General features: G+C 42.4%; 2 protein-coding genes across 7 annotated transcripts in view; both read right to left on the reverse strand.

The window, feature by feature from the left end:
* Positions 1-5,575, reverse strand: part of LOC131122743 (endonuclease V-like) — a 36,029-nt gene extending 30,454 nt beyond the window's left edge. For 2 of the 4 annotated variants that reach the window (XR_009128651.1, XM_058065408.1), the window contains exons 1-5: positions 5,442-5,566; positions 3,124-3,295; positions 1,760-1,894; positions 973-1,012; positions 244-356 (exon numbers count right to left, since the gene is read on the reverse strand). Coding sequence is in view for 2 of the 4 variants with exons in the window: in XM_058065408.1 (XP_057921391.1) it covers positions 244-356; positions 973-1,012; positions 1,760-1,894; positions 3,124-3,295; positions 5,442-5,506 (525 nt within the window). In the remaining 2 variants the exon portion in view is untranslated. Of the gene's footprint in view, positions 1-243; positions 357-972; positions 1,013-1,759; positions 1,895-3,123; positions 3,296-5,441 lie in introns of all 4 variants that reach the window. The other 2 variants (XR_009128653.1, XM_058065409.1) reach the window with 2 other exon arrangements.
* Positions 5,576-5,968: 393 nt separating this feature from the next.
* Positions 5,969-24,314, reverse strand: si:dkey-237i9.1 (SEC14-like protein 1). 3 transcript variants are annotated; one of them, XM_058065405.1, is made up of 18 exons: positions 23,934-24,314; positions 23,520-23,545; positions 21,485-21,574; positions 18,403-18,552; positions 18,130-18,261; positions 17,266-17,394; positions 16,748-17,018; positions 16,564-16,673; positions 16,068-16,257; positions 15,335-15,423; positions 15,027-15,097; positions 14,401-14,572; positions 13,627-13,761; positions 13,406-13,540; positions 12,303-12,554; positions 12,036-12,214; positions 11,757-11,783; positions 5,969-9,785 (listed from the first exon to the last, which is right to left on the reverse strand). In XM_058065405.1, the coding sequence occupies exons 2-18, from the start codon at positions 23,523-23,525 to the stop codon at positions 9,680-9,682; spliced, it is 2,244 nt and encodes a 747-aa protein (XP_057921388.1). In that variant the 5' UTR covers positions 23,526-23,545; positions 23,934-24,314; the 3' UTR covers positions 5,969-9,679. The 3 variants fall into 3 exon arrangements, with proteins under 3 accessions (XP_057921388.1, XP_057921390.1, XP_057921389.1); XM_058065407.1 differs by lacking the exon at positions 23,520-23,545; XM_058065406.1 differs by lacking the exon at positions 11,757-11,783 and having other exon boundaries at positions 23,934-24,313.
* Positions 24,315-25,970: the final 1,656 nt, after the last annotated feature.

Below are 25,970 nucleotides of genomic sequence, written 5' to 3' on the forward strand. Positions count from 1 at the left end.
CATTCGAAAGCAATGGACCATTCTGTTCTTTGTTTTGGCCGTCTCTGACCCTCCATTTTGAATACAAGTTTAATGTCTTTAACTTGAAATGTTTTATGTAGAAAAAGTAAAGATAACAACACCTTGGTGAGGACGGAAAGGTTAAGGTGAATTACAGAGACCAAATCCAAAATAACCACCAATGGGACTGACGTGGTCTGCAGTCACTTGATGATAAATCAGCAGAGAAAGCAGAAGGGTCACCTGAGACTGGTGTTCTTCACTTTTATACACGCCCTGGACCTGGAGAAGGTTCTTGGCGACGCCCACACATGGCAGCCCTGACAGCACGCCCACATGACATGCCAGGCCAAATTCTGCATTGTGACAGAAAGCAACTAAATAAGTATTACTTCTTCACTTTCGGAGCATCTCAGGAAAGAAAAACCAACGAATGAAGTTGGTATTATCACTCCCCTGTAACCAAAAACACATTGTTCCCAATACAACACAAAATTAGCTGGGAATTGGGGCATTCCGCAAAGCATTCCAAAAGCAAACATGTAGAAACTACCGGACCCACAAGGGGGAGTTTGTAGACTGTTTGCCCAAAATGTTGACTTGGTCAGTCCTCAAGGAACACAATCCACACCAATCACGCTGCGTGAACTCAATTGAAGCTGCAAAGTGGTTCTGGGAATTGGGACGCGGCTGCCAGCATCCATAATAATAAAAGGCAGGAACACGGAAATAACATTTCCTGTCATTTACGTTCACACATCATCGTGGCAATGAATGAATTTGGGGGCTTTTAAGGTGAGCATTATTATCTTTCATTATTATCCACTATCGAGTGAGGGAAAGCGGTAGAAAATGAATGAATGAATGAATGAATGAATGAATGAATGAATGAATGAATGAATGAAAGCCGCCATGACAGTATATGCCGGTTGGCATATGCCAGTGCAGTTGTGCCAAATGAGTTTTCCATACCTCTGTAGTGAAAGAGACCATTGCCATCCACAAACACCACCTATTGGGACGCACACACACAACCGCAGCATTAATAATCAAATTCATTTGAACATTAAACAGTGTTGCATCACTACAGCATCAGCTGTAGTTCGCCATTCTAATTGGATATACTGTATACCAGTAATAACATACACAAATCAAATACATACATTTTACAGTAATAACATAACAGTCTGACCCACAGGGTCAACTTTCAAAGAACACGTTACTAATAACACTAAATTCATCACACAGTAAATTAACACTCATAAGGTATGTATAAACATGTCCCAATATGCATTAAAAAAATATTTGAGTTTTCTCATCAGACATTGTATCTAAGCTAAGCATTCATTGGGTGATGCAATGACGTCAGCCTCTCTCTGGGCTTCAGGTCGTCTGGTTGCCTCTGGTGGACAGAAGCAGCATTGCAGTGCCATCCAGCATTTGTTATGCTTTCCAATGAAATGGTTTTCATATTAAACTCATATTGATGGATAGATACTTTATTCATGGCCATGTTTCTATACTTCTGACGTATACGCTGAGTGTTCATTTCCTGTGTGACAAGTTGAATGTTGCTTGTAGGATGAAACCGCGAGTCAGGCTGTTATGTTGAGTAATGACCTGTTTATGATGTTTTATTATGTATTATTATGTATATGTACAAAGGGTTTTTTCATAGCTTTTTGTTGCGATGTAAAAATGCCCCCTAGAAAGGCAAAGCTGACTTCCTGTGTGCAGACGGCGTGCAATGTGAGCTGACCTGAGGCAGAAGAGCAGGCTTCTCCGTTCCAAGCCGCTGCAGAGCGTCCAAGAGGAAGGCTGTTTCTCTGAAGGCTAGGAAGCCTGCTATGTATGGCGCTGTCAAGGTCACCATCTGATTGTCCTCATACAGCACCTGAGCGGACGAGAGCAGTCAGAGGGGTTCGGCATGACTATGGAATTCTGGTGTCCGTGTTGAAGGCAGGACCAAAGTGATTGTGATGCTCATGAGGGCCTCCAAGTGTGCTTTACCATGCACACGGAGTGACAGGCAGCCTCTGCAGAATTGTTAGCCTGACAGAGCCAGACAAAAGTGAACTTCCACCAGAACATGGCCAGAGGACAAAAGCTGCACAGGTGAGAAGATCAAATTCAAAATGTTCCCCTGCCGAGAGTGTGTGGGCCAAGTTCCCGGCTACTGAAACACTGAACATGAACAACTTTTAAAGGCCTGGATGAGACCCAAAGTAGATCTCAGCCACCAAAACAGAGGCTGATCAGTGTTGGGGATATGCATGAATTAGTTGGCCTCACAGAGAGGAGACACAAGTTCAATTCCACACTCAGCCATCTCTGTGTGGAGTTTGCATGTTCTCCCCGTGCATGCGTGGCTTTTCTCCGGGTACTCCGGTTTCCTCCCACATTCCAAAAACATGCTAGGTTAATTAGCCACTCCAAATTGTCCATAGGTATGAATGTGAGTGTGAATGGTTGTTTGTCTATATGTGCCCTGGGATTGGCTGGCCATTTCCAAGTTCCTTTAGTTAAACCTTAAACATGGACAATGTAGCTGGCAACATGACTTGCAGTGCTATGCCAACCAACACATCAATACACAAAACACCCATGTTGATGAAATACCCACATCTTCGTGCCACAAGGCATGCTGGGTAGCTTGTGGTACTCTTTCGCCCAACATTTTGCCGTGTTTGTCGCATTTTTGCTTGATTGCAAATTTTCCAAAAAAGTATCCAATTTTTTATTGTACAAATTATTGTTACAACTGGACTACCCAGCATGCCTTGCGGGCATTTGCAATCAACGGTTTTGAGGTACATGCTATGTTTAGCGCTTAGTTGTCCATTTACAGTATGTGATGCGTTAACTTGCTGTGGATGTGTTGTGTTTTTGTCTCGCTGCACAGTGAGCAATGACGTCATTCTGTTGGGAGATGTATGAATATGTGTATGTATGCAAGTATGCAAGTATGCAAGTATACAAGTATGCAAGTATGCAAGTATGCAAGTATGGAAGTATGGAAGTACGGCCCCCTCCGCCAAATGTTTTTAACCCAATGTGGCCAGTGAGTCCAAAAAGTTAGCCCACCCTGTTTTATATCATGAAGATGCACAGAAGATAGCTGACCTGGAGGTCCGGGTAGCTGAGTACCACCAGCTGGGCACAGGCGTTGACATTGTCACCTTTGATGAAGGACAGGTCAACTCCGCCGACCCGCTCCAGGCCTGAGAAGTCGGGGTTCTTCTGCCAGGGTTGTGTGTCCTCCTCCACCACTTGCTCTCTGAGACGGTCCTGCTCGCTGCACAGTATTTCAAATAGTAATCCTAGTAATTACTACAACAGTGTCAAAATTACTTGCAATGTTGTTCCGGCCAACACTGCAATACACAAGGAATGTTGCAGTCTGATGCAATAAAGTTAGCAAAAAATAAACTATAACATTACAACATCAGAAGACTAAAATATATATATAATCCATTCTATTTCGTCTTGTTTTATTTGCTCTCATTTACAGTGAAGAAAATAAGTATTTGAACACCCTGCTATTTTGCTATTTCTCCCACTTAGAAATCATGGAGGGGTCTGAAATTTTCATCGTAGGTGCATGTCCACTGTGAGAGAGATAAACTAAAAAGAAAAATCCAGAAATCACAATGCATGATTTTTTAACAATTTATTTGTGTGATACAGCTGCAAATAAGTATTTGAACACCTGAGAAAATGAATGTTAATATTTGGTACAGTAGCCTTTGTTTGCTATTACAGAGGTCAAACGTTTCCTGTAGTTTTTCACCAGGTTTGCACACACTGCAGGAGGGATCTTCGCCCACTCCTCCACACAGATCTTCTCTAGATCAGTCAGGTTTCTGGGCTGTCGCTGAGAAACACGGAGTTTGAGCTCCCTCCAAAGATTTTCGATTGGGTTCAGGTCTGGAGACTGGCTGGGCCATGCTAGAACCTTGATATGCTTCTTACGGAGCCACTCCTTGGTTTTCCTGGCTGTGTGCTTCGGGTCGTTGTCGTGTTGGAAGACCCAGCCACGACCCATCTTCAATGCTCTGACAGAGGGAAGGAGGTTGTTCCCCAAAATCTCACAATACACGGCCCCAGTCATCCTCTCTTTAATGCAGTGCACTCGTCCTGTCCCATGTGCAGAAAAACACCCCCAAAGCATGATGCTACCACCCCCATGCTTCACAGTAGGGATGGTGTTCTTCGGATTGTACTCTTCATTCTTCTTCCTCCAAACACGCTTATTGGAATTATGACCAAAAAGTTCTATTTTGGTCTCATCTGACCATAAAACTTTCTCCCATGACTCCTCTGTATCATCCAAATGGTCATATGCAAACTTAAGACGGGCCTTGACATGTGCTGGTTTAAGCAGGGGAACCTTTCGTGCCATGCATGATTTCACATCATGACGTCTTAGTGTATTACCTACAGTAACCTTGGAAACGGTGGTCCCAGCTCTTTTCAGGTCATTGACCAAGTCCTGTCGTGTAGTTCTGGGCTGATTCCTCACCTTTCTTAGAATCATTGAGACCCCACGAGGTGATATCTTGCATGGGGCTCCACTCCGATTGAGATTGACCGTCATGTTTAGCTTCTTCCATTTTCTAATGATAGCTCCAACAGTGGACCTTTTTTCACCAAGCTGCTTGGTAATTGCTCCGTAGCCCTTTCCAGCCTTGTGGAGGTGTACAATTTTGTCTCTGGTGTCTTTGGACAGCTCTTTGGTCTTCGCCATGTTACAAGTTAAAGTCTTACTGATTGTATGGGGTGGACAGGTGTCTTTATGCAGCTAACGACCTCAAACAGGTGCATCTGATTCAGGATGATACATGGAGTGCAGGTGGACTTCTAATGGGCAGACTAACAGGTCTTTCAGGGTCAGAATTCTAGATGATACACAGGTGTTCAAATACTTATTTGCAGCTGTATCACACAAATAAATTGTTAAAAAATCATGCATTGTGATTTCTGGATTTTTCTTTTTAGTTTATCTCTCTCACAGTGGACATGCACCTACGATGAAAATTTCAGACCCCTCCATGATTTCTAAGTGGGAGAAATAGCAAAATAGCAGGGTGTTCAAATACTTATTTTCTTCACTGTATATTTTTACTTTTACATTTTTTTCCTTTCAACGTTCATCAGTATCGGCAATACCGGTCCTGTATTTAAATGGTACCTGATCGATACTAAAATTAACAGTATCGTGCCTTTTCGACAACAATAATGCTCTCATTTGTTTACACAACGACGACAGTCAATAGAATAATCCTAATAATACCCGAATGGCATCTCAAATACCCCTCAGAGTGCCCGGTACAGTGTTCAAAGATTAACATTATTTATGGAAAAGCAGAATGGTTTTGTGATAAGTCGGCATATTATTAGCCGTACATTTGACCTCAGTGGCCGTGTAAAAGCAGCCTCACCTTTCCCACTGCTTGACCAACTCGTCCGTAGGAGACATTAGTTCACAAACACAAGTAGACAACATTCAAGTGCCGTGCGGCTGTACTTCCGTGTCGTGACGTCATAGCGGCAGCGGCGCCTCACTCTTCGGCTGTTATTGGATAAATACTGCCATCTAGTGGGGGAATAAATACTGACATCTAGTGGGAGAATAAATACTGCCATCTAGTGGGAGAAAACGGCAAACACAACAACAACACGGTCCTGCTAGTTGCCGAGTTCGTCTTTGGCCAAGATGGCGACGACTATTGACCTTTTAAAATTCGTAGTTAATAATTATTAATTTCGTAATATATCCAGCTTTAAGGATTATCCTGTAGTGGCGAATCCGTTGTGGAGTCCATTCTCTTGAATTTGCAATTCCATATAGGATGGAGGTTCTTCAAATATTGTTAAAAGAAAATAAAAAATCTACTGAATGGGTTACCCATCCAGGAATATGAAGGAAATGTATTGCAATGTGTAAGATACAAGAATAGGCATCGTGTGTGTCAGAATTCAAGTTTAATGTTTTCCCAAAAATGAAATTCAAACAAGTAGTTTTTACATTATTTTTCCACATGAAGATAAGAACTCTTTGCAACATTGCCAGAACAGGAAGCGGACAAACAAACATGTTGAAAAGTAAGAAAAACTATTTCATAGCCCTCATGAGATCTTTGAAAATGTCCACATAACAGACGTCAGACAAGCAGGACCAGGAGATCTCCAACACTGAACTCATAACTCCGTTACGGCATGGCTTCAAGTCTCAACTGCCGTGAGTCAGCCTTACAAATGTAAGCCAGCTGTTAGATTTGGAAAAAACAACATTCCAAAATTCAGTACTTAGGTCTGCTGCTGATTCCGTATGTTTCGTCAGAGCACTCGCTGGAGATCATCTCGTCAAAGAACAGTTAAGGAGATACACGGCAGCCCAGAGGACCGCAGGAAGTTTTTTTGCACGCATTTTACAGGCTGTATTTCAAACATTCATTCCTATACATCCACACCACAGCCCTCATTGTGAGGTCAAGCATTTCGTCTTATTGCAAATATTCCACTCAAATTCTTGACCTTTCATTTGGAGTTCAACATTTTCATGTATCAAAACAGCATGCAGGAGGAGTGTTATATATATATTTTTTGCTTTCACAGCACTACAAGTATCCGTCACCTCAGCATCTGACGACTCTTGGCAATTTACAGTAAAGTCATCAGTGCTTCTAATACATTACATGAGGGAAACTCTTCACATGGAAGTGCTGTATTTGGAAATAACTATTTCCCAGAGGCTTTACCTGACACACTGCTATTCTGGGAAAACCATGTCTTGGGATAGTCACATGACAACTACTCCCCAAAAAACTTAAGCTGTATAGGACCTATGAGGACATTTAACATCACCATGGGTTCATTCTCTAACATGAAAGGAGCAGCTACGTGTCTATGCAAGTCCTACAAGGCTAAAATGGTGTTTATTGACAAATGGCTCTTATTTTATAAATAGTCGACATTGTAAACCCAGTCACCAAGCCTGCTTCACCCCCGTAAGTATGTTAACAACAGAATCACACCTCAACTAGCACATGCACGGTCAGCAATACCGTCTATTTCCTACTAGCACTGTCAAAAGATATGCATTAGAATAATCGCTCACCCCTAAAGCACACTAAAATATATTTATACCTGGCAATAGTAGCTGGGATGACTTTGCCCATCTCGGTATTTTAGATATTTAGCTCGTCTGCTTATCGCTAGCACATTCACAAACCAGAACGAAACAAGGCACCATCTTGGCAGCGTTGGTGCAACAATTGTGCAGGTTGCTGCAAACTAGCTGTGAGGCGGACTGGATGGACTATTTCTTCCTGAAAACCACTCAGTGAGCGCTGACGATAATTCATCTGAACCTCTTAAAAACAAACAGAGAACAAAGCATTTAAAGAAATACTTTTGTGTGCATGTCCAAAGTCTACCTTGGAGACCTCGATTACCGAAGAAAATGAGCGCGTCGCGCCTACTAGGTGAGTTTAATGCCGCTTGCACACCAAATATAATACAGTGAGTAGTTGAGACGCCCATAAAAACCAAAGTCCAACACAAAGCAACGGGAGATGATCAAACCCAAGGCCTCCCTCACTCACGGTGCAAAAAGATAAGCAACACAAGTGGAGCACACAATGTCACTGAACACAACGACTACGTGGGTATGGAAATAAACACTTACACTAAGATACATTCCCACAAGGTATGTCTTGTAGTTCATAATTACAGTGGAACCTTGGTTAGTGCCATTCATTCATTCCATAATGTCAGACTCTAACTGAGACGGGACTCTAACCAAATCTATGTCCCAATGATTCTGTACTGCACAGAAAGGCAGGCAGGAGATTGGTTGACAATGGTCTACGGTACCTTAGCCAATCAGAATGCAGAACACAATACACGTTGGAAAAAAAAATCTGTGAAACAGCGAGTCGGCAAAAGGTGAATTGAGCAAACTTTTGAAGGTATGTTGAATGGAAATGTTATCCTTTACCATTCAATAAGAAGACAAAATGCTACTATGTGAAAACGGGAAGCTGGTGATTGATCCCGCGGCTACATCATGTCTTTGAACAGTCATGTTGTCAATGAAGGTACAAGTAACCTTCAATGTTCATTTATTCCTTTCATGCATTTAGAATTGTTCTATGTACGTAAATGTACAAAATTGTGTTTTGTGTTGACATTTTTCAGAGTCAACCACTGAGGACATCATAAAAAACTTTTTGTTCTCATTTAGTTTAGCTAGCGACTAGGACGCTCACAAGGAAGGACATCAATAACACCAGAGAATGTGCACAAACTGAGGTCAAATTGTGGCGACGTTGACCCAAAAACACGCTGACCGGGTTAGACCCTAACCCAAGTTCCACTGTAGTATCAAATTGTCTGTTTTGCATGTAAATGAGTGTGGAAGCGTCTATTCCAATGCCCCCATAGTCGTGTGGTACAGTTACATTGTGTTTCCAAGTGTGCTTGTTATTTTTGGTTGTTGCACAGGGAGTGGTTTGTGATGTGTGAGAAAGGGTGTAAATATCAGGCTGATTCATTGCGTATGAACAGCACCTCCTCCAGCATGTTCAAGTTGGCCTCTGGGTACTTTCTCTGCAAGTCAAGCTTTACCAAATGTACGAGAGAGATGAGATTTCTACCAATAAACAGCCCGATTATGGAGATTATACGGACAATGGTAGGAGGTTTCTCCACTGTATTACTGTTGGTAGAGTTAGCTTTCAAGTTTGTTGCACTTTTATGTGTTTTATGAAAGATTCCTGACATGCAGGGGTCTCGGACTGTTCACTTGTATTCCACATTTCCCCCAATTAAGTGCCAGTGATTTGAATCGTCTTCCGTTTCCCAAAAATCTGTAGCTGGCATGGGCTTGCGTTTACTGATGTAGAGAAGCTACCATAGCAACAGACACAACCCAGCAGACCGAAAAGGTTCATGATCAATACAAATATTTGAAACAGTAGAAACTCATGTTATTGCTTCTCGATAGCGGAACCCTGGTTAAATATGCAGTTTATGGCACAATAACGCCCTCACGAGATGCTGGGGTTTGCCATAAGAGACAATCGCAGGAACGTCAGGCATCTCACCAGGCATCAATAGTATACTTTCACAAAGCCCCACCCACTCAGGGGCTCTGCATCTTTTTAAAAATGCTATATGTATGTATAAATTGTGATTTAATGACATGCTTTCCATCTGAATTCATTCACATTGTATCCATGGACTGTGGTAGTGGTAGTGGTAGTAGTAGTAGTAGTAGTAGTAGAGATGGTTGCATGTTTATGTGTAACAGAACATCCAATCTGCTACAGTGACGCTCACAAATGAGGCCTGCGTCATCTGATTATTGCCTACAGTATTTAGGAATGTAAAAATGCATCAAGGTATGTAACAGCGCCTCCAGCGTCTCCATCATTTCAGACCTCACACTTCCCAGGATGATATTGCTTTTTTAAACCGCTTGCAGCCACCCTAAAAGGGCGGCGATCCAACAGAAAGTACTGAAATGTATGACCTTTGTGCAAATATTCAGCCCTTTAAAATGACTTAACGCAGTTTGTTTTCTATCCCATGTTGGGAGGGTGTGCGGGTCTAGGCTAAGGGGTTGGTAGAAGGCGACCACTGCGTAGGACGGTGCTATCCACATCTGCTGCATCTACCTGGAGATCATTGAGCTGGACTGTGATTGGTTGGATGAAGTGGTGGCAGCGCTGAGCTGGGAGAAGCCGCTGTGGCTCGACTCCAAGCTGGTCATGGAACCCCTGGGAAAATGGAGACACAATCCAGTCATGTACTGTACTCCATACTTTGTCCATTTACCACCTTGAGCCAGTGACACATTAAACACCATGCAACTAGAGGGTCATTAGCAACAACACATTATCAGCTCTATTATGTTGTAGTACAGTCAGGCTCTGGGCAGGCTTCACACGTCAAATTGAAGACCATAACAACACGAAGAATACAATTGAAGTTCTGTACTGGCAAAACAGTAGAGAAGACCTGAAGGAAAATTGGAGGCCAGAAGCGTGCGGACTGCACACTAGCTAGTTATTGATTTGCAACAAGACATCATAATACCATATTTGGCATTAATTGACACTTTCTACTTGGAAGACTTGATGTACTTGGGAGACATGACATGTTGTTTTTAAGCTTAAAATAGTGTCACTGTTTGTCAGATACCTAAAAAAAACCTGATAGTTATGTTGCAGTTGTACTAAAGCAGTGTCATTGTTTTTGCACTACTGCTTTTTGTACTGTGGTTAAATTACGCAGCACCTTATCACTTTATCTTGTGAGTCAAATCACGAATCGTATCATATCATAATGTGAGGTGCTCTTAGATTCACAGCCCTAGTATATTATGTTTTGAACCTCTATCACGACACATCAGTTGATCTCAAAATAGTAATTATTGAAACATTCACATTAAACATGGGTAAAAAATGGACAAATAAATATTAATTTGGACATCTTGTCCAGTAGTGCTATAATGTGTAAGATGATGTTTAAAGTCTGGAGCAAAAGACAAGTGCAGTGCAATTTTAGATGAGTATAACAAGTAGGCAAAAAGAATAGTCAGCAGAAAGTCAACGCTTCATTGAGGCCAATGTTTGCTAGTATTGTTAGTAGGGGTGTAATGGTAATGTAATGTAATGTAATGTAATGTAATGTCATCCCTCGCTACATCACCATTTAACCATCGCTCCATCCAAGTAGCTCTTTGACAGGAGTCAATCATGAGCTAAGAGAAAACTCACGATGACCTTGTCACCCCATTGGAAATCCTAGGACATCATTACTCAATATAATACTCTGACTTACGGCGTCATCTTACAAAGAACACTAAAATCATCACACAGCAACTTCACACTCAAAAGCTAGACAAGAAATATACAAGCAAATAAAATGAAAAAAAAATGTTATTTTAACTTCATCCCAACAAAACGTTTCATTGGTTTTTGCTGCTGGCGTGTTGCATTGATGTCAGCCTCCCTCAGGGCTGAGCTACTCTGGCTCCCAAAGGAGCCAATGACCAATTAAATGCTGTGGTGGGACAAATGCATTATAGGATGAACTTAAAATAGCTTAAACTGTTTTTTTCATTTTTAAATCATATTGGTACTTGCTTTTACTGTTTTATAATGATTTTACAAAAGGCACAATATATACTACCAACACGGGCTACTGTTGTGGCTGTACTTTAGTCTCAAGCTCTAAATCCCAGTCATTGCTTCCTGTCAACACGTCTGGAAGACGTTAATTGAAACACACTGAAGCATTCTCATTTATATCTTCAGTGGCTTATTTTCTATGATTATATCTACTATATTGGATAATATATCATGTATAAGTGCTCTAATCGTGGTCAAATTTGTATTTACAAAGTCATAAACAGGTTTTCTATGGTCTAGCTACAAAATAATTGTTCATTATAATATTGAATCCTACTTCTTGAAAATTCACTTATCAAACAACAAATTAAGCGTGACAAACGAGGGATTTCTGTATTCCTAAACTGATTATCCCGTTACAGCCCGGAATGTTAGTCATGCAAGCAGAGCAATAATCAACAAGTTGACAAGCAGACTTCAAAGCAAAGTAGCTCTGTCAACTGTGACTCGGTCTAGAACGGCACACTGTTAAGCTTGCTAGCCAGTAGGACTGCCAAAAGCAGGAATGAGAGGGGGTAATGCTAAAGGAAAAGGGGCAACCAATGAGCCACTTACAAACTCTGTACGTCACAGCAAGCAGTTCTTCAAAAGAAGAAGACAGGAAGAAGAGGCAGGGGGAAGAAAGCAAGAAAGAACAAGTGTGGGTTGAACAGAAAAAATTAAAGGCAGCATCCTCATTTGAATAAAATGATCCTGTAACAGGACTAAAATGTGTCATTTGGCAACATTACAAGTTTGATTTGCCTTGTGAGGTGTAGAGGGGGGTGAGAGAGCATAGGAAAACGTGTCCAAACATCAATAATACTCTCATCGACACCTGACTGAGTTACCAACCTAAAGTCCTCCGAGCCCAGCACCTCGGTGTAGTACATGACTTTACACTTGTGCGAAGAAACTTGCAGGGTGGCCAGGACATCATCTACCCGGGGCAGATTAGTGGCAGAGCATGCTGGCATGTTGTGAAACTTCCACTGGAGGATGTAAAACCCTGGCCAGCGTGTAATATGGGAGCCCTAAAAAGCAAAGGTTTGGCTCAATGAGTGTCAACCCCCAAGGGAAACAAACATGGGACAATCATGGCACATTTTCTCTGTGCGTCACCTGCACACTTTCTCCCTCCTTGCAGGTGAGAGGAGACTCTACCATGCTGTAATCTTGTCCCAGCGTCCATGACTTGTCGATAAGCTGCACATTGTTGCCTCCAGGGGAGGTGATACCGTGAGCGCCAAGTGGGTCCTTACGTGGTGCCTGGGGGGCCCGTTTGGAGTGGTAGATGTTGAAGACCACGTCGCCCTTGCAGACGTCAAAGTCCCAGGTGATGACAGAGGAGGCGTCAATGATCTCAACCAGAAGCTGATTCAAAAACAAAAAGAGAACTGCAATTGAGAGATTGAGCTAAAAAGGCATTTTGAATTGTGTGAATAAAAAAAATACAATCACTTGAACATGCAAATACATTTCCAAATGATGATTTGTTCTATTCCAGTACTTAACAAGCTCCATCACAAACAGTGCCATTGTACTCCAAGACCCACAGAGTACTGTCACTTCCACCTCCCTCGGAAAAATTCCTACCATGTTCTGCCGCTGTGGACAAGTGACCGCAAGTGTGTTCATATGCATATTGCATAATGCATATGCATATTACATCTGCCGTAATTGCAACGCCGCATTTCAGAAAAAGAACATACCAAAGATAAAATATGATGGTGGTAGTCTGATGTTCTCAAGCTGTTTTGCTGGACCTAGAAGACAGAACCATGAGTCCTGCCGGACAATGTCCAGCAATGTCCAGTCATCTGTTAGTGACCTCAAGCTGAAACCAGCTTGGGTTCTACAGCAGGACAATGATCCAAATCACACCAGCAAGTCCTCCTCTGAATGGCTGAAGGAGTGGCCTAGTCAAAGTCCTGACCTGAATCCTATTGAAATGCTGTGGCATGACATTAAAAAGGCGCTTGAACCAGTTGTTAGGTTTAGGGGGCAATCACTTTTTCCACCCAGGACCACGTACATTAGATTTGTTTTCTGCCCTCTGTGATCAGTTGTGTTGTTATTGTCTAATATTTTACTTTGATGATCTGCAACATTTCAGGGAGATAACCATGCAAAACAAAACCAAAAAATCAGGAAGGGGACACACCACTGTATGAAATTGACTTGCCACTGCAAGCGCCGCGCTCTGTGTAATATCCTTGCCTCACCTCATGTGGAGCTCCTTTGAAGATGCTGGCGCTTTGGTAGATCGTCTCCGTCCAAAGGCGGACGTCTTCGTTCTCGAGTTCCTCAGCAGTGCGGTACATAGATTTGGGCACCAGGCCACCTTCGGGCACTTCACACTATAGGGAGATCAGACGCGTACAAGCACATGTAGAAGAATTAGGTCAGTAGAACAGACTTATGAATTCCCATCGAGTCGACTCACCATGCACTCGCCTCCCAGGAAGTCAGGGATAATCTCCTTGTCTATATAGTCCACCAGCCCGCCAGGGCCCTGGTAGTCGTTTCCAGCATAGATTAGGAACTTCTTGCGGGTGTTTTCATCAATGAATGGACTCACCTAAAGGATAAGGTCATCGTGTTTAGGATCACATACTGACCACACTGGCTGGTTCTCGGGTTAATTACTACCCCCTCACCCACAGTATTGATCATTCCAGAGAACGTGGTGCTTTGGAATTGGCCCAACTGACAATTGTGATTTATACATAGAAACGTATCCTAATGAATGTCCTCTCTTCTATAGTGACAGCCATTCATTTTCAATGACACTTGCACTCCGTAGAGTCACAGGTAAGTTGACGCCTATTCCAGATGAATTTGGGCAGGAGGCAGGGTACACACTGGCCTGCCTGGCCACCAGCCATTCATAAGGCACATATAGACAAAAGAGGCATTCACACGCACACTCACACCTATGGAAAATTTAGTCTCAAATTAACCTAACATGCATGCAGGAAGCAGGAGTACCCACGCATGCAAACTCTACACAAAGATGCAACACAATTAAGATTATGAATTCATTTTATATTCGCATTCATACATCATTGCAGTGTCCATATTGGACATGAGAAATCAGGCCTTCCATACTACTGTGTCGAAAACTGAGAGCAACTCAATGCATAAAATCCTTGCACATACGCTGTATAGACTGGTACAAATAAGGTGGACTATATGGGCAAGTCACCCCCGTGCTTACCAAAGTCCAGAGAACTGGGAAGACTCTGGGAGCTCTCAAGATAAGGAGCCGTCCCAGCGTCTCAGGATAGTTGGCTTCCACAACCTCGATAATTCTCAGCAGCGCCTTGACTCCTGGTCGCCACAGGTGCCGCATGTTTAAGCCCTCCAGGTCCACGAGACAGGTCCAACAGCTACAGATGAGACAAGTATTACTCTCACGAACAAGTAGTCACACAAACACAAGCTGATAACCAGCCATTTTGAACCAGTCACCCAAGAGTGTACTTTTAAATGGTGACAGCAACGCATGCTAATTCTGGACTCATCTCTTGGCTCCTGATACATCCTCTCTCTTGGCTAGAGGCCAGTATAGCAAGACCGCTATTCATACCTACCATCCTGTGTGGCTCAGACCCTGCTGGGATGCCTGAACGATACAATCTCATTCCTTCCCCTCCCACTTCCTGACACTGGCTGTATCAGTATACTTGGTCTCCCTCAGATATATGGCATGCCTGCCATGGTGGGGTAACGTGGGATATTCCACATTCTATAACCCACACTTGGATGTTTCAGCTTCAGCTTTGTCTATACTGTACATTTCATAGTAAAATGAAGTTTTTGTTCTTTCTTTACTCAGCTTACCTGATGGGCCGACCAAACACCTTTGTGTTCTCTTCGCAGCGTCTCAGCCCCTCCTCATTGATAGACAGCACCTAAAAATGACATATCTTACACTTTGTGTCCAAAATCTGGGTCACTGACACAAACCGCATTCAGCACACTAAATAGCAACAGTACACAAGTATGTCCTACATTTAAATCACTTGCCACCAATGGGACAGTGAACAATAGTTACCTAAGAATGTAATCTTACCTAAGGTCTTCCATTACCATGCACTTAACATGCACTGTCATGCAAACGGAAAGTGTGATGTAACAACTGCACATACGTGTCGAAGTAGAGATTCTTCTCCAAGTGCCCGGACAAGTCCTTTGGTGTCCATCTGGCCAAGTCTCAGGATGTACAAAGGACGGCCATCTGCAAGAATTTACGGCACTACTTAGTAAACAAATAGAGCACAGTCCATATTTTGGCTAGCAACAGTGCCAAGGAGATGCCCTCTTCTGCAAAGAAAGCCTCATGTTTGGGAACACTGGGCCTTCCAGGTTATTTACTATTATGCTCCTTTTTTGGCCCTTTGTATTGAGTTGTGGGGTCCTGCAGCGATAACCATGATAACTAGCACAGAAGGCTTTCAAGTTCTTCCAGAATTTGGACCTATTCCAGCTGTATTTCTTTGGATTTCCTGCTTCCCTAGAAAACCGTCTGTTTTAATGTATTCCACCGACAGCCCACCTCCAGGCATGCCCACACTGCTGTGGTTGGTCACACTCCCGAGTGCTTAGAAGGCCTTGTTGTGCCGCTAACTGCAAACCCAACTTTGTCGGAGTTGATAACAAACATCGATTTATCTTTTAAAAATGTCTGCTTTTAACATACAGCCATATGTGTTGGATCCCAAATCCGATGCGGAAGTAGAGACCGGACTGTCCCAAGACTTTGTATTGCGCTTACAGCCACGCCCATAAGGAAACCTGCTTCTCTGTGACATCACAAAGGAACAGTTTCCCCTTTAAGATTTGTCAGCTCAAAACACATAGTTGGTAGAGATTGAAACCTACCTCGATCATGGTGGTGCCAGCCCCCTGTGTAAAAATCCTGAAGGACCTGCGGTGAAGTCCAGGTCTCTAGAAGGTAGTCCACTTGGTGCTGCTTCCTCCATGTCAGCGATTGGCACAGAATTTCACGTGCCTTGTCCATGTTGAAATCTCGGGCACGCAAGAATCGCAGGATATGTTCATCCTTGGGGATCTGAAATTCAATTTAAAAAAAACAGAATAATGCACAGCAATTACTGTAGAAATTGTATGTGTTTCTGACAAAGACATGCACTTGACATAAACAGTATTCGATTGCTCAAAGTATAGTACCAATCAACGGATGTTAGATTTGTTGTTTGTATTCAGTCAGTACATTTCTAAAATGAATGGTGCATGACAAGCATTGACATTGCACATGAATTGGTGCAAAACTAGCTTTTAAACATGCACGTAGACACTGCTTGCGCTTGGTTCATCACAACACAAACACTACTACCAAAACCTGCAAACATTTCACCTTTCCCTTGTGAGTTTCCTGTAGCCATTTTCGAAGTCTGATAAGACAGCTCTCCTGCAGGGGCGTCAGATCACCAAGGTACCGTTTGATATAGTCGGCATCCAGTTTATCTGCAAGACAACACATTAGATGAGGATTTACAGGCTACACTATGGCAAGGCAGCCATTTTCCAATTTAACAAACCTTCCGGTGTACCGGCCAGGATCTCAGTTAAACTGTCCGCCTGTAGAACCATGTCCTGCTTAGCATTCTGAGAGGCGCTGTCCATGGCATCAACAGGCTGCGGGACGGCAACAGCTGGTGTGACAGGGAGCTTGGGGTCAACAGATGGGTTAGTCGGGAGGCTTGTTGGTCTGGTGAGAGGCAGCGGAAGGGCAGTAGGAGTCCATCTTGGCACATGTGTAATGCCCTCATCCTCTAGTTCCTTCAGGTAGTACTCTATGATTTCTTTCCCCTGCGAGAAGAATAAGAAAGGTATCATTGTGAGGATGCTAGAAAAAGTGCAAGTGCGAAATTCATAGACGTGGGGTCTGAGGAGCCGCAAGACGAAACTTTATATGACTTAATATCGTTAGCATCAGCATTTCAAATTGTTCTTGTTAGATTATGCTTTTTTTACTCTTGCGGGCCGCACACTGGCACGGCTGAGGCATGCAGTGATGGAAAACAAGTGGAACACTGAAGATGACACACACAAACACCTTTTTAATGCTGCTGGCATACTGCTTCATTGCAATCTTTTCCACTGTGCTCTCAAAGCCAAAGAAAGACTTGATGTCCAGACTGGCTGACTGCTCAAAACACGTCCAGTCATCGTTCTCAGGGTGGACCTGGAAAAATGCCAGAACATACTGTAAACAAGCTGTGCACACGGCGATAAAGGGGGCTGTGTTGCTATAGAAACATTACACTAGATCATGGGGCTTCACTAGAACATGATGCACAAAAGGAAATGTTTGCGCTGCATTGTGAGTGGGAGTGAGGCTGTGTCAGCCTGTCCGTAGACGTTTATACATAAAACAGTGTGGAGGTGGGGAGAATGTACAAAGGCAAACATGCTTTATTGGTATTGTTAAGTGTAGACAACAGCAGGCAAATACAGCTGCATTGAGAGCAGATCATTATGCGGAATTAATTATTTTATCATCCACCCAAAATCAGATTCTAGTACTACTTGGGTGGTTGGTCATTGATGCCGCCGGTCCGCGCAGCCAACAAAAAACATCTCAGCTTCAACCAAGACCACTAGCAGTATCAGTATCTAACTGAGCTGTCTATCTTAAGTGGTTGTTAATAGCACGTGTTAATGTGCACAGTAACAGCCATCATGACAAGATCATTCAATGAGCTTGACCTATCCACCTGTGCATCGCCAGTTGTTGATGGGTGGATGTGAAGTTAAGGATAAGCGGTCTTTAGATCACAATTCCATGAGATTTCAGCCAGATTGAAGTGGGAATGACCAATTCAGAATTGTAATCAACATGTAGCTCTATAGCAAAGCCATGTTATGCTAGTTGTCTCCACTTCAATATGTACAAGCATACAGGGGGGTGGCCACTGACCGAATAGCAGCAGATCTCATGGATGATGACCCTGTTGGAGAAGGTCTCATTATGTGACTCTATGTGAAGAGTCCGCTCCTTTCGGTTAAGTGTGTTTTTCTGGATGAAGTAAACGTAGTCCACACCAGCAATCTGCAAACAAACCAAGTATAATCAAAGAAAAGGGTCATTTTTTCTAAAGTATGCCAAAAGTAGTGTGATTGACAGATGAGAAAAGCAGGTTAACCACCCTCCATTGAACTCAAGGTGACCGTTGGTGGAAACATAAATTACCCGTTTGAGAAGACGTGGAGCGTCAACATCCAGCGCACAGCGCCGCTCAATCCTATGGGTGGATCGGTCCTCGCTGGTCTCCTCATCTACCACGTCACTCGCCACAAACATGGGGATAAGGTGACATGTAGGGAACCGGCGCTCATAGGCCTTGGGGGAAGAGGAGAGTGTCATCACACAGTGATCACCAATGCAAGACATTCCTTCCCACAACTCCCAGCTACTACAAATACAGTCCTGTGGGAAACATTGTGCCATTTGTCAAACATAAAACATAAAAAGTAGCAGCATCTCTGTCGGGATGTTGCAGTATGAAAACAAAGCATGCGCTCCTCCGTCTAAAGCTCTGCAGCACCTTTCTTGTTGCACTTTTTGCACAGCTCCGATATGACAAAGCTCAGTTTTGTCATCATTGATCACATCTGACCTACCGCATGACTGCAGTGAAAAATACGCTAAAAGGAAATTGTACAAGACTGTACAGATAAGAGTCATCTGCTTCCAATGAAAGAGAAAAGGGCAGCTGCCTGGGCAGCATTTTGACTTTGCGGCAGTACAACGGGTGAATGCGTGTCACGTGATCAGCGAATGAAATCAGCTGCAGAACAGCCACAGGCTTTGGTGGGTCACATGACAGCAGCACAGCTTAACTGCATTCAGTCAGAAGCAGTGCTCCACACGTTTATTTTTGCCTATGTTATTGCAAACAGTACCGTCCTCAGTTGATTTATTCAATAGACGGAAATGATCCGAGTTGGAAATGTGCATTGCAGATGCTAGTCAACAAGAGCCTGTTCAAATTCCAATCAACACAAGCAGGAAGGAATACTACGGCAGGGCTGGAGACACAACGGATAGGTTGAAATAAACAAATAAAACAGAACTCAAGCACTGTGTGATTCATTAAAAAGGAGAGTGAGCAAAGCGTGCATTCCCTCTATAAAACGGTACCTAATTCAACTTAAGTTGCCGTAATTGTCTGTAAATCCTTCATTAAACAGTTTGTGCTGTTCGACATGGTAGGGTTTTGTGAGCAACAACAAGCAAACAGGTTCACAGACGAATGACGCCAAATAGGGTGAAGCATAGAACACTTGGCTACAGAAGCCTTAACCAGACCTAGCCACAAGTGGGTCAGGAAGCTGATCTGGCAGACACCGGGAACAGCAAGGTGAGACAGATTTAGAAACACTAGTTTCCGTGCACTAGGTAGTAACATTCATGCAATACTTTTCTTTTACAGCATGTAAACACACTGACTGGCTTGTTGGTCAACAGACACTGTGACAATGTGTTGGCAGCCCAAATACTTAGATCATGCTATGGGTGACCTTCATATGCACATATACATGCAGAAGAGAAACAAGCTCCAAATGAATGAGTGCAATAATCAACTAAACAGTTTACAAGATCTGCATTCCAAAGTGCAGACTGCAATAAGATTTTCCATTCAACTGCACCAGGCCAGTTTTACATAGTATATAACATGTATACTATGTACATTGTATACTATGTACTATATACAAATATACACTGTATGTACTAGCACAACTCAAACAAATGTGAATATTGTTTACAAAGTTTTGGATTATTACTTTTTATTTTTACTCGTCTGTGCAGCACTTTGGAAACTCTGTTTATAAAATGTGCTATATAAATAAAGTGGATTGGATTGGATTGGATTGAAACACAAAGAAGCATTAAAGGCTCATTTTTGCAGTTCATCTGATTGTGTGTAAGAGTGTGTGCACCAGTAACTTACAATATTCAACTTTTTGACATTTTTTTTACTTCATGGAGATCATGAAACAAGAATTAAAACATTTCAGAAAACATATTGAAATATTTCATTGTGTGTAGTGAATAACTCTCACTTTTTCAGTAGAACCAAAAATTGACTCATCAAGGTCGGGTCTGGAATCAATTAAGGGCGATAAACGAGGGACGACATTACATTATTATCCTAGGGAAAACATGCCTTTTTAACTGTACAGAAGCTGACTGTGTGATAACATTTCATCATGTTGACCACAAAGATTGCACAAGCATTACTGTGCAATAACAGCTCAAGAGAACAAAGACATAGAAGTAAGGCTCCCAAAAAGTAATGTGTTGCACTATAAACTGTCCTCTGCAACAGACCTGTTTCATACACAAAGTGTCATGCTAACACTTACCTATCAAGTCTGACAACATCGCATGTACATACAGTACATGGAACTCTACACAACACAAAGTAGTTTACGCTGTTTGCATTGAGCTCATCTACAAATGCCCTAAATAAAAAAAAAAAACAGGCCACTTTGTCCAGCCACAAAAGCCTGCAGTGTGGGTCACCTTCAGCTTAGAACTCAAATCTTTCCAACAATTATTACCATCCCTCCTTTAGCTGCACAACCAGGTGTGTGCTCGCCCTCTATTTATAGCTACTTGCTTGGCCCGGGCTCAATTTGACTGCACTAAAGAGATTTAGTCTTCCGGCATCATCCTGCTTGTCAGTGTAGAAAGCTTGTTTAATCTAAATAGAGCAGCCCCTGTCTGGATCTTAGCGTGCTGCCACCACACCACATGCTCCAAGCATGGCCGCCGACTCCTTGTTCATGGAGGTATCGTTATAAAGCTTAATAAAGCTTAGATGACTATGGAAATGTTTCCCCTACCCATACAATATATATTAAAATGAACTAGAATGTTGTAAATATACAAAAATTAAGTAAACCTGCGAGGGTGCACCATTGGGAGTCTTTGTTGCATGTTTCTAATTTCTCATTTGCTCTGTTATCCATTTAAAAATGTCATGTGATACTTGCCCTCTATCACACTGATACCGTATCTGTTTGTTGTCTGATCAAGACAGATGTCTCGGCCATCTCAAGTAATTGTTTTTCCGATCTGTAATGGAAGAAGTTGATACGAGCGATGCTTGTCTGAGGCTTCTTTTGTCGTTGTGTCACGTGGACGGTGTTTTTGAAAGGCTTCCTTGAGTGGGAAAGAACATGTGCTCGCCAGTATTACATAACGCCGCATCGATAACATGCAATATTCATGTGGACAGGTGGAAAATAAAGGTTAAGAAACTTACCGCCATCACCAGCTCAAAGGGGTACTTGTACACCCGCACAGGCGACTGGTACTTCTGCACCATGTTTGAAACTACAGTGACGTTAACAACCTGAGGAGAAATGACAAAAGGTAAATAAGAGGAACAAGTGATGACGCAAGACTGAATTTCTTGTTAGGCGAAGAGTGTGTCATTATTACAGCTTTGTGGCTTCATCTGGCCTTACCACAGAAGTGTCATTAAGCTAATAGGTCTTTCTATCTGAAACTTTTTATCAGGTAGAGCTGTCCACAGTGGACCAGGGTGGCACACAAACACATACATGTACATCATGTGCATGTACACAAATGTACACATACATGTACATCACTTCAATATGTTACTACATCGGTTATGCAGTGTGAGCTTTTATATGTCAAACTAGCAAGTATAAAACCGCTGTTACTGTGCTTTGAATTTACGTTAGTAACGCTGATGGACCCCCAAATGTAAATAGTTATTAAATTATAGTTGGCTACATGTGTGCAAGTGTTTGTGCTGATGCCCCCTAAACCACAAAGCTGTAACTACAGGGAAGAAATTGGAGTGTCACTGCAAACTACAGGTTACAGATGTTACATGCCGAAGCAAAACCTCCACAGTCGTACAGCAGCAAAGTTCCGTCAAACAAAAGTTTGGATCACACAGCAAACCTCTTGAGACTTCAGTACATGTTCTGAGACTGGAACTCAGGGACCATCTAAGTTTTTTTTCCCCTAAGCATAACCATCGCCTAGGCTAGGCCAGCTAACCGAAGACTAGGCTGCACTGTACTTCTTGATAGAGTAGTAGTAGTAGTAGTACATCCTGTAACACTCACTTCAAGTGTCTTTATATGCACCAAACGAACGTGCCATACCAAAAAAAAACTGATTCCAAATAAATGAATGTACAATGAATGTATGGGAAACCCTACATGGATTTATGGCAGCCTGCCATAGTTAATTTGGACCGCCACAGGAGGATTTAGAGCTATATTTTGTGGCGCTTTGTGCTAACCGTCGCTTACATCCAACATCATAATCAACGGCTTATTGTTATAAAACTGTCCAGTAGTCATAACGACACAATTCCGTAGACTGCTTTGTAAGCCTGCATCAGCAGAAGCACTTTAGTTTGCACAAGAGCCTTTTCCATATGCAACCGAAGTCTGTGCATGTTATAAAACAAAAGAACACATTCCCAAAGTTGCACAAAATAAGTCAAAAGGGTTGCCGTTCCATACCAGAGATAATGTTGCACACAAACCAAAAAGCATTGTTTACCCATCCACATACAAACACTGACTTCTGCATTATTGATATCTAGATTGGTATTGGTATCTAGACTCACATGACAGTAAACGTTCCTTAAAACATTGGCCGTACAGTTGATTAGTTTCACGAAGGTTGAAGTGTAAATCTACTTTAATTTTCCATTATCTGTGGTCAGAAATCTTTTCAAAATATCAGCAAATCACAATCCAATAAGACAGGTTTCGTTCATGCTTTTGAAATGTTCGATGGACACCTGAAAAATAAGTTGGTAATACTGGTAAAGCAGCGCAAACACAGTAAACACGTTCCATCCATACATCCAGCCTCTATCCCGCTTATCCACAGTAAGGTGGCCAGGGTATGCTGGAGCCTATCCCAGCTGACTTTGGGTGAGAGGCGGGGTACACCCTGGAGGGGTCGCCAGCCAACCTAACGTGCATGTTTTTGGAAGTGGGGGGAACAGTAGACATGTTGTACAAGTCGTTCAGATGAAACAATCCACAAGATATGCCTACAAGTCAATAGCCCACATGCTTGAGATCATTTCAAGGAAGTGTTGAACTTTGCGTTCTGCCTGTTCAGCTTGTTCAGCATGCTGACATGTTTGTGCTGAGCAAAGACTGCATGGTTGGTCTGAGAGCTAATGTCCCCTAACTGCTTTAGGAGGGATCAGGACAGGAAGGGAGACTAATAATAACCAGGATAGAACACACAGAATACCAACCACAACTACAGCTAAGCTCACAGTCATGTAGAATTACCGTCATGCTTCGGGGTCTGGTAGAAACTTTGGAGACACGTAAAAACAACAAGCATCAGTCGTCAGCAAAGCACCAAACTGCCTTAAAGCTCTTAGATGTCTGCTCTTAAACACTTTGACGTTTCTCTTTGATTGTTCTCATTATAAAACGGAATAGTTGAGCACATAAAACATGCTTTTATCGCCAGTGTTTTGGCGACTATGACACGAGCATGACATTTCACGGGTGAAGGCTCTGTTTTACTGATTCTACGGTGTCAAATGCTTACATGTGAATAACTGAAGGGGGCTTCAGGGTCGTTTTGGTAACGGTTAGCATGCGTTACACAACGGGGCTACTTAGCACACCGCAAGCTAACAACAACTTTACACCTCGCTGTTAAATTGTCAACATTAAACCAAAACGGATGCTCACCGGTTGTTTCAGAAGCTATTCGTTAGTGGCGTGGCTCGTCGGGATATCGGTTGTTTCCTCGAGAAAAGGCTATCCGAGTGAAGTGGCCATTCTTGTCCACGGTTCTCCACTTCCAAGGTCCGAGGGATGAACTGGAGCGCAAGCTAACGTCAGTTAGCCTCGGTGTGCTAGCCAGCCATGTAGCCGCTGGGAGTAGCTAGCGCTGCAGGCTAACCGCTGATTAAATACCCCTCGGTGTCTTGTGGCAGCGGACACCGTGTAAATTACAAGCGGAATACCACACAGGGATCAGTTTAAGCCCACTGTAAATGTGGAATGTGAACGGGGGAGGTCCACGTCCCTCTTGCCGTTTCAGGCTCCTCCTCCTCGCAGGCCTGTTTGTGACGTCACAACTCCGCCTATTGACGTCAACACGTTGAACCTCTGCTGCAGCCAAAACTTCAACTAAGTATGAAGTATGAAGGTGGGCGATATGATAGGTACACTGTACAGTGCATGTACTGTATGTGTATGTAAGTAAACCCATAGCGGACATTTTCCAAGCTCGTGCTCTGTGATTTATAAAAATACAACACAGGTCAAATATTTCAGGCAAATAAAAGAATATTTGTATGCATGTACGTACGTCAACACTAATTTAATCACTGATGTGCAGGCAGACGTCATGGTGAAAATAAAATATTTGTCCAATTAACTGTATTCTAAATGTATTTTAATGAATCTTTCCAATCATTTTGAACATTTTCTTACGTCCAAATGATGGATTTGCTCATTTCCTTTTCCTGTGCATCTTTGCACACTGCACAGAGTTGGATCATGGCGCCTGGCTGACAGCTTTCCAGCATGTGGACAATTATATAATGTTACAGAAACATTTATTATACACCATTACGTTCTCCAGCCGTGAACTGTTTTTAATGTAAGTGTGATATCATTATTCCTGCTAATCAGACAATAAAACACCAAGAACTGTCATACGAGAGGCACTTGCAGTACCACTTCATCCTGAAGGGGTCAGGCATGCACAGATTCATTAATCTCACTGCAAAAATGGAGGATTAGACTGTATGTACTCACCAATTAGACTTTTGCAACAAAGTATCAAAACCTTTCATGGAGAAGTAAATGTTGCATGTACTTCATATACAGATAAAAGACAAGAAAGCAGATGAATATCCCCTACTATTGACATTATTGGCAGCAAGTTAACATGCACACAATATGCAAAGGTTATGTAATTAGTTATGTAAGAAGGCTGGAGGCATTGACTTGAAGGTTGTTGAAAACAAACATTGATAGTCACCTCATAATATTTTGGGAAGGAAGGAGTGATGTTTCTATAACATGTGCAGTTAGAACAAGTTTGTATTATTTCACGGGTATTTCGTGTGTTTTGGTGTCATCCAAATGCAGACCAGCGCTGGCCAGTCTGAGTGGATTTCCAAGGTCCTTCAAAGTGCCAAACTGCCTCTCAAGAATGTACCAGGCAAACACGCCGCTTAGTGGCAGACAGCAGGTGTCAAAGTGTGAGCTGTGTGAGGGGGTCTGACTAATAAATACCACCGTCAAGGACAACAATAGTTCAAATAATTGATGCTATCCACCAAGTGAAAAATATATACACATAGTGGAACCTTGGTTGGTGTCATTAATTCATTCCAGAAGGTCCGAAGGCCAATTCATCTGTTCCAGGAAGCCAAGAATATTAACACCAAACATATTTTTCAGTGTCAGTGTGTCAGTAAACTGTTGTCTTTTGCTCACCAAAGCCAACCCTGACGGAACAATCTGGTGATGTTTCCTCCTCTGGGTGGCACTGACATTCAAAAAGTATGGCGTAGTATCATTTCACTGGTAGCCTTGTAGCAAGCGCTGTAATTGGAAAATTTATTGTGTGATTTGACAGGCAATTATTAAAATACAATTATAGAAATAAATAATATTTATTAATATAATAACATAATAACATTTCAAATTTAAAATATAATAGATAATATAAACACTTTGTATTGATTGTATTTATTAAATATATTTTAT

Source organism: Doryrhamphus excisus, chromosome 1 (genome assembly GCF_030265055.1).
Source record: "Doryrhamphus excisus isolate RoL2022-K1 chromosome 1, RoL_Dexc_1.0, whole genome shotgun sequence".
Taxonomy (NCBI): Eukaryota; Metazoa; Chordata; class Actinopteri; order Syngnathiformes; family Syngnathidae; genus Doryrhamphus; species Doryrhamphus excisus.

Excerpts from the sequence above, each read along its gene's own strand:
- si:dkey-237i9.1 (XM_058065405.1), bottom strand. Across the intron at positions 17,395-18,129 it reads ATGAGATCTGCTGCTATTCG|GTCCACCCTGAGAACGATGA; the intron begins GTCAGTGGCCAC and ends GCATTTTTCCAG. Across the intron at positions 13,541-13,626 it reads TCCTGGGAGGCGAGTGCATG|TGTGAAGTGCCCGAAGGTGG; the intron begins GTGAGTCGACTC and ends ATCTCCCTATAG.